This window comes from Sorex fumeus, unplaced genomic scaffold (assembly GCF_029834395.1).
Source record: "Sorex fumeus unplaced genomic scaffold, SorFum_2.1 ptg000002l, whole genome shotgun sequence".
NCBI classification, from domain to species: domain Eukaryota; kingdom Metazoa; phylum Chordata; class Mammalia; order Eulipotyphla; family Soricidae; genus Sorex; species Sorex fumeus.
In genome coordinates, this window is record NW_026606059.1 from 32,403,202 (window position 1) to 32,415,421 (window position 12,220).

At 48.6% G+C, this 12,220-nt stretch overlaps 2 protein-coding genes across 2 annotated transcripts in view; both read right to left on the bottom strand.

Moving 5' to 3' along the window:
• The window catches only part of ADHFE1 (alcohol dehydrogenase iron containing 1), a 39,951-nt gene extending 31,370 nt beyond the window's left edge, over positions 1-8,581 (bottom strand). The window contains exon 1 of the mRNA XM_056110087.1: positions 8,477-8,581. Within this exon, the coding sequence (XP_055966062.1) occupies positions 8,477-8,535 (59 nt within the window). The 5' untranslated portion in view covers positions 8,536-8,581. The remainder of the gene's footprint in view (positions 1-8,476) is intronic.
• Positions 8,582-10,223: 1,642 nt separating this feature from the next.
• On the bottom strand, positions 10,224-12,006 carry RRS1 (ribosome biogenesis regulator 1 homolog). Its single transcript, XM_056109918.1, has one exon. The coding sequence runs from the start codon at positions 11,952-11,954 to the stop codon at positions 10,857-10,859; it is 1,098 nt and encodes a 365-aa protein (XP_055965893.1). The 5' UTR covers positions 11,955-12,006; the 3' UTR covers positions 10,224-10,856.
• Positions 12,007-12,220: the final 214 nt, after the last annotated feature.

Consider the following 12,220-nt stretch of genomic DNA (forward strand, 5'->3'; position numbering starts at 1 on the left):
GGCCTCAAAGACCTTTAATTTCAGTACAATTGTCACATTTTTCTCATCCAAATGTCTCTTTTCAGGTCTCGGTCCTGAAAAAGCCCCACATTTCTTCCTGCTTTCTCTCTTTTGACTTCTAGATTTCTTCCCTTATATAAAAGCTTTTTTTTTTTAGGATAGTTCCTTCTCTGAAGTCTTTTTATTCTTCATATTGAACATGGGGGGGGGGGGAAGACTTCCTGTTTCTCTTTATTGCTCATTTATTTCTATTTATTTGCTTTATTTACTGTAAAAGGTTTCCAAAAGTTATATTAAAGCTCTGATCTTTATGCTATTTCTCCTCTATCCCTTTCACATATTGAATTAAGACATTTAAGGGAAGGGGAAAAAAAGGTTATGATTTTCAAGGTCACAAAATTTCTGAAAATTTTGGAGGCGGAATTTTGACACCTGGGAAATGAGTGATGGGGGACTTCCATGAATCAAGACTGCCATCTCCTGGCCATAGCTGAGAATAGCATGTACTTTATTTTCCTAGGCCATTCCCGCTAAAGGCTCTTCACGGGGAATGAAAAGGCCAGGGTGAGGTGCCCCAAGGGTAGGCCTCGCTTTTCAAAACGGTCCCTGCTACATTTCCTTCAAGGTCAAGAAGAGATGTAACTGGAGGAAGATCTGAACTTACAGCTTTTCTACACAGAGGTCTATGGGAATGTGGGAAGTACATGTTTCCTAAGATATGTCCCTTCTCTTTCTGTTTTGTATTTTTCTTTATTTGGGGGTGGGGGTTGGGGATTGAGAGCCATCTGGTGTGCTCACAACTTATTCCTGGCTCAGTGCTCAGGGATCACCCCTGGAGATTCTCGGGGAACCGTATACGGCTCCATGTTGTCTGTGTGCAAGACCTACCCCTGTATGATCTCTCTGGCCCATTACATAAATTTCAAGTTCAGAGCTACCTTAATTCATCATCTCTATTTCGTATTTGGGCTTTGACGCACACCTCTTTTGCCTGCTGGGGGACTTGCGTCTGTCCCTCATCTCTTGGTCTTCTTTCTCACGCAATCCTTGTCATATCGAAGAGTTTGAAACCTTAAGACTCTTTACCTCTTGTCTCTTCAACTTGCTTACACACTAGTTCTGCCCACCCCAGCCTGTATGCTTCGGCTCTCTCCCCTTCACCCCTATACATTCCTTGGTTGTTCAAATCCGGTCTCTTCCTCCACAAGTCCTAGCACTTGGGCGGCCTCCTGACTTTTCTCCCAGGGCTGTGCTCTGCGGAATACCCCTTTCTCAGGTGGGCAAAACACTGCTGGCCCCAAGACTCTCAACTCACCAGGATTTCTCTCATTGTTCTTTCTTCAGCTTCTTTTCCACTGTGCCTGTTCTTATTCTTTCTTTTTTGTTTTTTGCTGTTTTGGGTCACACCGGGCGATGCACAGGGGTTACTCCTGGCTCTGCACTCAGGAATTACTCCTGGCGATGCTTGGGGGACCATATGGGATGCTGGGAATTGAACACAGGTCTGCTGCATGCAAGGTAAACGCCCTACCCACTGTGCTATTGCTCCAGCCCCCAGTTCTTATTCTTTCCATTGTTATGCAGGCACCATGACTGACAATACCATTGCTAAGAGAGTTTTGGGCTCTACGCAGTGTTATTGTACACCAAGTGCCAACTCCATACCACCAATGTGGTCAGTGGTCAGTGTCCCTCTACTGATGTCCCAAGGTCCTCTCCCTCTTCCCCCAGACCCACTAGGCAGACTCTAAAAGAAGAGTTTGATGGCTAGAGTTTGTGTCACATGTTAATAAGAGTGTTATTGCTTATGGTTTTTGATGTACACAGTTCCTTCACCTCTCCATCACTGAAGTGGCCAAGATCCTTGACTATGAATGACCTTAACGAATGACCTCTTTCACCTCATCAGTCTCCTAGCCCAACCACCACCCTTTCCAACACTCTCCTTCTTTTGCTGGGCACTCTCAGTTCTAGGTTCTAGAATCATGTAAGCATATCATTTGGCGCCTTCAGTGCTCCTGACTTGTCTCTCTGTGTACCATAGCTGAGTGAGATCATCTGGCATTTTTTTTCCAATGTACAAAATGAGTTTTATTTATGAATTAAAGCTTTTGGTTATTGAGCTTGTAATTGTTTCACTTCCAGTTTTATAGAGATCCTTTATGGTTTTAAAGTATTCTAGATAATGAAAAAGTCTGACTTGTATCAATTCCAAAGCAAAAAGCCTTTCCGTATTCTACTTTTAATTGTAGTATTGAAAAGTATGATTGATATTTTGTTTGAAAAGACATGCACAATTTTAACAACTCTTAATAAAAATATACATTTAACAGTGAAGTACACTAATGTAAGCCTTTTTTTTTCTCTTTTTTTGTAGGAGTACTGCTATTTATTCAGCCACTGATTAGCTGATTGAATTGTGCATGAACTCCACCTTACTTTTTTTTTCTTTTTCCATTTTTTATAATTTTATTTATTGAATCACCGTGAGAGCAGTTACAAAGCTTTTGGGTCTAAGTCTCATCATACAATGAAACACCCATACCTTCATCAGTGCCCATTCTCCATCACCAAAAACCCCAGCATACCCCATCCCACACCCTCCCCCTGCCTGTGGGGCAGATGATTTCTACATTACTCTCTCTCTACTTTGATCACATTCACTATTTCGACACCAGACCCACCATTATTTGAGATTTTACCCCAACACTCAGATCTGCTGAAAAGGCAACAATAGACAATTTGTGTTCTATTGCTGGTTATGAATAACATGATGTCGTGTGGCTGCAGTAGGGCCATGTGGTTTTGAAATTCTGAAATTTTAACACTTAAATCTGGAGGGATTTCTGCCAAAAGCCACTGGGTTTAGAGATCTGCTCCTGAGTCTCTGGGATCATGGCCGTTGAGCAGCTTGATGAGGAGCCAAAGAGGCCATTCGTGGGCGATGACTTGGGGTCTCATTGGGGTGGGGAAGACAGGCCCGGCTCCACCTCCCCCCCCATCCTGTGATACCCAACAAGTTTCGTCACTGCGGGTCCAAGCCTGACTGTCCAATGGCCTCTGGAGGATGACAGCCACCAAGTCGCCAAGAGGGAGCAGGCGGGGGGGACAGCACCCATTCCCCCCTGGGGTGGCCCGGCGACAGTAACCTACTGCGGGGTCCGGACACATTTCTGACAAAAGCCACTGGGTTTTGAGATTTGTTTCTGAGTCTCTGGGATCAAGGCCATTGAGCAGCTTGATGAGGAGCCAGAGAGGCCGTTTGTGGGCGATGACTTGGGGTCTCGTTAGGGTGGGGAGGACAGGCCCGGCTCCACCTCCCCCCTCCATCCCGTGAGACCCAACAAGTTTCGTCACTGCAGGCCCAAATCTGACTGTCCAATGGCCTCTGGAGGATGACAGCCACCAAGTCGCAAAGAGGGAGCAGGTGGAGGGACAACATCCTTTCCTCCCTGGGGTGGCCCAGCAACAGTAATGTACTGTGGAGTCTGGATGCATTTCTGCCAAACACCACTGGGTTTTGAGATTTGTTTCTGAGTCTCTGGGATCATGGCCATTAAGCAGCTTGATCAGGAGCCAGAGAGGCCATTTGTGGGAGATGACTTGGGGTCTCGTTGGGGTGGGGAGGACAAGCCCGGCTCTACCCTCATCCCGTGAGGCCCTGTGTGTCTCGTCACTGGGGTCCCAAATGTGACTATCCAGTGGCCTCAGATGGATGGCGGCCACTGGGCCGCCAGGGGGAACAGGCCAAGGCACAAAACCTATTCCCACCTGGGTTGGCCCAGCACCGGTAGCCTACTGCAGAGACCAGACGCGTTTCTACCGAAAGCCACTGGGTTCTGAGATTCGTTTCTGAGTCTCTGGGATCATGTCCATTAAGCAGTTCAATCAGGAACCAAAGAGGCCTTGCCTCCAATTATATAGCTGAGCCGGAGGTGGTTTGTGGGTGTGTTCCCCACATACCTAACTTTTGGCTGTTTACTTTCTTCGTAAACTTTGCCCCAAGTTTTTGGGGTCTGACCAAAGGCACAGCAGCAATTTTGGGGTATCTGGAAGTCTGAAGGCGCCATGAGGCTGCTGATGCACTCGCCTCACAGGTACAATTGGACCTGCTGGCGGCACCATACCCCCATAATGTAAGCCTTTTACTTTGCTAAGATTTGTTATATATAAACCTGAGAAATCATCGCAGCAGTCATCATGAGCAATTTGGTAGCACTGTAGCACTGTCCTCCTGTTGTTCATTGATTTGCTTGAGCGGGCACCAGTAACATCTCACAAGAAATTTTGAGACTTGCTGTTACTGTTTTTGGCATATTGAATACATCATGTGGGAGCTTGCCAGGCTTTGCTGTTCGGGCGAGATACTCTCGGGCGAGATACTCTTGGTAGCTTGTCAGGCTCTTCAAGAGGGGCGAAGGAATTGAACCCAGGTCGATTTGGTATTCATAAAAATTTAGTTTTCATATGAGATTTGTTTCTGAGTCTCTGGGATCATGGCCATTAAGCAGCTTGATCAGGAGCCAGAGAGGCCATTTGTGGGAGATGACTTGGGGTCTCGTTGGGGTGGGGAGGACAAGCCCGGCTCTACCCTCATCCCGTGAGGCCCTGTGTGTCTCGTCACTGGGGTCCCAAATGTGACTATCCAGTGGCCTCAGATGGATGGCGGCCACTGGGCCGCCAGGGGGAACAGGCCAAGGCACAAAACCTATTCCCACCTGGGTTGGCCCAGCACCGGGCCAACTTCCTCATACTTCCTCATACCATCCTCTTGGTGACCACTGAAGTTACATAGCCTATATAGCCTATATATTCTGTCTAGCTTCAGTCTCCAAAATCATTAAGATACATTTGTCATTTTGAGTATAATTTTTGATTATTTGCTATGTAATATTATCTCAGATGCCTATAATAATCTATGTTTACCTAGTTCTCTGTCATGAACATTTGGATTGTTTCCAATTTTATTTTATTTTTTTTACAAAGTTGTTCATGATTGGGTTTCAGTCATATAGTGTTTCAACACCCATCCTTTCATCAGTGTACTTTTCCCACCACCAATGTCCCCATTTTCCCTACTGCCCCCCACCTGGCCTGCCTCTTTAACAGTCACTTTCTCTCTCTCTCTCTCTCTCTCTCTCTCTCTCTCTCTCTCTCTCTCTCTCTCTCTTTCTCTCTCTCTCTCTCCATCATCATCTGGCATTCGTATTCCTCCCCTTGACTTACTTCACTTGACATCATGTCCCTAGTTCTTTCCAAGTTACAGTGACCTGCATGATTTCATCTTTACTTTGGCCCAAATCCAGCTATACTAGGAGTTGACTCCTGGGTCTGCACTTAGGGATCATTCCTGGTGGTGTTCTGGGTGCTGGGGATTGAACATGGGTCTACCATGTGCAAGGCAAGAACCTTACATGCTGTCCTATCTCTCCAGGACCAATCTCATCATTTATGCTTGCTCTCCCCATATCTTAGATGACTGCCTCTAGCCATCCTGTCCCATTCTTACCCTTAGAGTCCACGAGGCCCACATGAATAAGATCCCAAATATTTCTCTATCCAAATCTATACGCTTTCTTTAGGCACATACTCTGACCTAGTTCACTGCCTGTGGACATTACTGCTCAGGTTCTAACAGGCTTCTCTTGGCTCCACCTTTGTCGCCTCTATTCCCCAGTGGTCTAGTTTCACGGACACCATTCTCTTGTTTAGAAGTACTTTGAACAGAATTCTGACCCTTTCCTGCCTAACTCCTCAGCTCACTCTATGCCCAGGGTTAATCTCTGAGAAAATTAATTTTGTTCTTTTCCTTAAGTGGGCCACATACACTCTCTCTCCTCTCCTTCTTTCTCCCTCTCTCCCTCCCTCCCCTACCCCCTCTCTCTCACTCTTTCAGGAATATTATTGCTATTTTCTTTGCCAGGAACATGAGTTCCCCTCTCCTCTTTTGGGTGATTATCATCTTTTCTTGGGTCAGTTTAGGCACAATTTCCCCTGGGCAGTGTTCCCTCAGTCCTGAAGCCCACATGAATAAGGTCTAAATTTTCTTCTGAGTTCTAGAATAATGATTTTTTTTCAGTTTCCTGCTAGGCTCTCCATGTTGATGTACCTGAGTCATGTACAGATACAAAAGCTCTACCATCTCCTGCTGAAGCTAATCCTTTGGCACAGTCTATAGTCTATACTTAGGTAAATGGCCCGACACCCTGATATCCCAGTCAGGAACAGTAAGCTTTCTGTCCCACTAAATAAACACAGCTGATTCTAACCCACTCTTCATTATTCTTCATTTTTGCCCCCTGTACTGGCTGTCTCTCCTTGTTGCCTGAATTTCTCACCTTCCTGATGGAGAATGTTACCTCTAGTCCTTCCTCTCTCTCTACTGCCACTGGAAAGTGCTAAGATGTTGTGTGTGACACTGGTTGCAAGGGATAGAATTGGTTTTACTTGACAGAGTTTCTATGATGATTTAAAGCAGAGTTTCAATACAGCTGAAATTGATTCTATTTTGCCTTCAGATCCTCATAGAATCCTGGATGTACGTACCAACATGCATTCTGATTCTCCAAGGGGGCCATGGAACACGACTATCTTCCCAAATTTGTTTGGCTACAGGATTCTTATTGGTTGTTGGTGATTTTAGGGTCACATCTGGCAGTGCTCAGGGACTACTCCAGCAGTATAATCAGTGCTCTCTCTTGATGGTACTCAAGGAACTGGCCTGGTGCCAGGAATCCAGCCAGGGCATCCTCCATAGCAAGCATGCACTCAGCTTGTGGAGCAATCTCTCTGGTCTGGATTGTCATTAGTGTTTTGCCATGAGAACTATTGCTTTAATAACTTTCTATAATCTAAAGGACATGGAAGCATTGGAGCGAGAGCGGTGATTGCAAAGAAGGGCATCTGAGTTCGAATCCTGGCTGTGTCACTTGCTTGCTGTGTCAGATTATTTATCTTATTTATCCATCATATGAGAATAATAAAACACTATGTGGAAGTGTTGTGGTAAAGATTACTATTAACAGTATGTATTAGATGGGTAGTACCTGGCACATGTTAAGTGCCCAGAATTAGTTTCTTTAATGTTCATGGTCTTTCACAATTTCTCCTTTCTACCCTCACCATTGGAGCAATAGCACAGTGGTAGGGCATTTGCCTTGCACGCAGCCGGCCCGGCCGACCCGGGTTCGATTCCTCCACCCCTCTAAGAGCCTAGAAAGCGACTGAGTATCTCGCCCACATGGCAAAGCCTGGCAAGCTCCCCGTGATGTATAAAAAATGCCAAACACAGTAACAAGTCTCACGATGGAGAGAGATGTTACTGGGCCCACTCAAGCAAGTCGATGAACAGCGGAAGACAGTGAGTGCTACAGTGCTACCCTCACCTCCTATGAAGTTAGGCCCCTGGAAACTTATTTTTTCCTCTAATGCTGCTTTTCCCTTTGGCTGAAATTCTACTCCTGAAGTCTCCTTCCTTTCCTATTTTCCTCCTAGAGGGTCTTCCACCCAAGCTCAAAAATCTCCCAGCTGATTTGTGCACTTGCACATTCCACAAGTATATCACGCATGATCATGAGCTCCACAAGTATTTATTACGCATGACCAGACGCATAGGCCGTAACATTTAATTTTCTGCCTCCGCTGCTCACTGCTGGGGTTGGAGCTTCTTGGATTTCTCATACCCATCTTTTCCTTTCACACCCTCGATCCCTTGCCTTCCTTTTTACCACAGTCCCCTCACCCGAAATTCTACTGGCCTGGAAACTGCTTCCCGGCCCACTGATCTTGGAATCCTTAGCACTAGTACCGTTTACGTCTTGGGACACACACCCAGGAGTCTCAATGTGCTTTGACTCGGTGCCAGTCCCTCCATGGTATGTCCCAACCGTGGGACCAGGCATTGTAGTCCCGGGCTTTAGTTTCCTCCACTGCACTGAAGCCGCAAATGCGTGCTCGGATGCACTCACACAGCGTGGGTATCCTAGGGCATGCACTGGCCATGCACTTGTGGTGACCCCACCTCCTGCAGGTTCAGGTTCACGCTCACACACACAGCGTCTGTCCCACTTGGCCAGCGGCGGGTGTCCTAGGGCATGCACTGGCCAGGCACTTGCAGTGACCCCTCCTTTCCGCAGGTACACACACACACACACACACACACACGCACACACACACACACCGTGTCCCACTTGACCAGCGGCCAGTGTCCTAGGGCATGCACTCGCCATGCACTTGCGGTGACCCCCTCCCGCAGGTTCACGCTCACACACACAGCGTCTGTCCCACTTGGCCAGCGGCCGGTGTCTTAGGGCATGCACTAGCCATGCACTTGCGGTGATCCGCCCCCCCGCCCCCCCCCCCCCCCCCGCGGGTTCTTTCAAGTAATAGGCTGGAATGGGCCCAGCCCAAGGATGCTACGTGCGCGCGGTGGCGCCTCTGGTCCTCCGCCCGCCCGCCCGCCCGGGCCCGCACTCACGCTGCCCGCTGCAGTTGCTTCAGCAGGTCGGCGACCCGGGAACGGGCAGCCGCGGCCATGGTCTGTCGGGTCTCTGCGGCCCGCCCCCTTGCCGGCCAATCCGGGCCCCGGCCTCCCGTCCCCGCCCTCCGCGCGGGCGCCCGCTCCAGCTTAACTCTAGCCTAACTCTAGGGAGCTCCACCTTTGAGATTGCCACGAAAGCGAACTGCTTCACTGGGCCTAGGGTAGTTTAAAATCCTCTCTTCATTCTTTAATCACTCCCCTCGCGCTTTTTTTTTTTTTTAAAGAACGCTATTTTGCTTTTTGAAAAAAAAATTGGAATAAGTTAAGATTTGTAATAAACAAGAACTTGGCAAAAATCCCAAGTCCAGGCTGTGTCCAACTGCTGTAGCAAGAACATAAAACCGGGCCAGAGGGACAGCACAGGGGATAAGGTGTTTGCCTTACACATGGGCGACGGGGCTTCATCCTCCTGCAAGCCAGTAATGACTCCTGAGTGCAGACTCAGGATTAAGCCCTGAGCATGGCGAAGTGTGAACCCCCCAAACCAAACCCAACAAACACAAAAAGTACAGTCCCCTCCTCCCAATACAACAAAAACCAAAATAACCAGTTGAGAATCAAAGTTTCAAATGAGTTGGTTGGCTTTTGATGTTTTCAGTAAACCATTTATTTATTTAGGGTCACACCCAGCAATGCTCAGGGGTTACTCCTGGCTTTGCACTCAGAAATTACTTCTGGCGGTGCTTGGGGGACCATATGGGATGCCGGGGATCGAACCTAGGGCTGCTGCGTGCAAGGCAAACGCCCTATCACTCCAGCCCCTCAGTAAACCATTTAATAGTTGTAACAATAGTTTAAAGTATCTCTATCTGGAAGGGCCTAGAAGAATCAGGTACACATTTCCAAGAGGGAAATTTGATTATGGAAATATTCAACTTTATTTTTGCTTTTTGGGTCACACCCAGCAATGCACAGGGATTACTCCTGGCTCTGAACTCAAGAATTACTCCTGGCAGTGCTCATGGGACCATATGGGATGCTGGGCACAGAACCCGGGTCAGCTGTGTGCAAGGCAAGTGCCCTGTACTATTGCTCCACCCTTAGAAATGTTCAACTTTAAACTGGGAAGTATTTTAAGGCAGTAACAAATGAATATTTTTTTTTTGGTAACCAATTATAAGTTCATAGCAACTTTTAAACAAGTGATTCACAAAATAACAAAATTAATTTCCAACTTTCCTATCAAGGTTAGAAGGTATGGCAGAGTGAAACTCATCCAAAGAAGTCTCTGGATTTTTGTATCTATCTGGGTCACACCCAGCAGTGCTTAGTGCTTAGGAATTATTCTAGTTTATGTTCAGTGATCACTCCTGGTAAGGGAACCTAGGTTGTGCCAGGGATTGAACCTGGGTCGGTGTGCAAAGCAAACACACTACCAGCTGGACTGGGTCTTACTATAAAATCTATTCAGAACACATCCTGACGGAGATAAATTAGGAAAAAAAGTCTAGGGTAAAAATACCACCGCTTAATCAAACCAGTTCAGAAAAGGCAAATCAATCACAGATATTTCAATTAAGGGTTTTGTGGATTTCTCACATTCCAAACACCCCAAAAGAAGCTTAAAAAAATCAGGGACATAAATGTTGAGTTATATATTTTCTGGGATGAATAAGGATTGCCATTATTTGGCAAAGTTCAAATTTATCACAACAACTCATGTCTGTTGAAAAGCATGTAATATTCTTTCAGGTATCTACTATTAAACATGTTCAAGATTATAACACACCAAATGAGTGTTTACAATAAAAGTGGCCTTGTTGACACCATTCTTCTGGCTGCTTTTTTTTTAAAAAAAAAATAATCCGTGCCCTGTAATCAGGTAAGATTTCTACCAACAGTCAGAGTTTAAAGCAACATTAGACAGGCTTTTATTAAATAATCTTTACAACAGTTATGTTCAAAACTATATTTTGAAAATGTTCTCTTTCCTTTCCCTGCTTTGATAAACACACAAGTTTGTTATAAAAATAATGCATTGTAATTCAAACCATTACAAGAAATATGACCAACTTTTCCTCAAACCATACCCAAAGTTTTAAAAACAAACAAAACCCACGACTGCTATGAAGTCCTTTTCCTAGTTTAGACACATTCTTGCCCTGACTGTCCATCAAATACACACATAAATCTCCAAGGAATTTTTTTTATGGGGGGAACCCCAATAACTTAAGCGTTCAATAATACACCATCTGAAGAGAGGACAATCCCGTCCCTTCAACCTCAAGGATGTCTATTTTCTCTAGCATCACCCGTGCTCCCTCCCCCAGAACTTTCACAGTGCAAGAGTCCTCGGTGGGCATTTCCGGAGGGAAACTCACTTCCTCCTCTTTCCTCCTTGGTGCTGTCCACCCTTCCTCCTGCCACTCGGCCCAGGAGGCCCGGGATGCATCTTGCCTCCCAAGCCCCCTTTTCTCTTACCTCCCTGACCGGGCGGACCCCCTTTTCTCTTGCCCCCTGGCCCTTGCCTGCCCCCCTTTCTCTTGCCCTTCTGGCTCATCTTCCTCTTCTTGGCCGCCTCCTCCTGGTCCTCCTCCCTCATCTGCTTGTTGGTGGCCCTTGTCACGTCCAGCTGCGGCTTTTTGCTGTTCATGACTCGCAGCAGCTCCAACTGGCTCTTCTTCTCGGCCGCGAAGTCCCCGAAGAGGGGCTGGAACTTCCTCTTCTTGCCGGTGCCCCGGGGGGCCTTCTCCTTGGGCAGGCGCTCCTGGAAGCGCCCCACGGACGCGGTGGACACCTTGGCCACCTGCATGGCGCGGCCCAGCTCCTCCTTACTCTGGTGCCCGGTGGGGTGCAGGCCGGCGGTGCTGGGCAGCTGCGCCTTGTGCGCGCGGGCCAGGTTGCGCAGCCGGTTCAGCTCGTTCTTGGCCACCCGCTCCTTCTTGGCCTGCGCGCGCTTGGCGAACTGGTCCTCCAGCGGGTCGGCGTTGCCGGGCACCTCGATCAGCCACTCCTTGGTGTCGTCGCGGGCGCGCTGGTAACCCCAGCGGCGTCGCCACTGGCCGCTCACCTCGTCCCACACCAGGTTGGTCTTCTTCTTGGGCTGGATGCCCTTGAGGCGCGCGAACTGCTGCCAGCGCGTGAGCGGCCGCGGCCGGGGCAGCGGCTTCTCCCGCGGCAGGCGCGTGGTGGGCTCGGGCAGGCGCGCCACCAGCGCCTCGTCCACGCGCTCCGTGGGCAGCTGCCACAGCTGGTTGAGGAGCAGCTGCGTGTTGTCCCGAGCCAGGGCCCGCAGCTCGCGCTCCAGGGCGGGCCCCGCGCGCTGCACCTCCGTCGGGGGGTTCCGGTCCGAGGCCAGCAGGTTGCCCAGATCGAACTCTAACTCCAGCTCTTTGTGCACCGTAATGAGCTGCAGCTTCTCCGCTTCGTCCCGCTCCGCCTGGGCCAGCAGCTCCTCAACGTTCTGGCCCTCCATGGCGCCGGCTCCCCGCGCTCTCACGGGTGGGAATCAACTTCACCGCGGCCCGGCTCGGTTACACCCACGTGTGCGGCTGCCGGGCGGCTTGACCCGGAAGAGAAGGCTCCGTTTCCGGAACACCCGGAAGTGGTTCCCGCGCAGGGCGAGATGGGACGCGGCCAGCAGGGGGCACTGTGGGAGAGCTAATGGGATTGGAGGCGGCCCTGGCGGCTCCTGCAGGGTACAGGCGGGGGAGGGCGCCAGAAGCTCGTGTCTCGGCTTAG

Coding starts and splice junctions, on each gene's coding strand:
- RRS1 (XM_056109918.1), bottom strand. CDS start 11,954: ATGGAGGGCCAGAACGTTGAGGAGCTGCTGGCCCAGGCGGAGCGGGAC.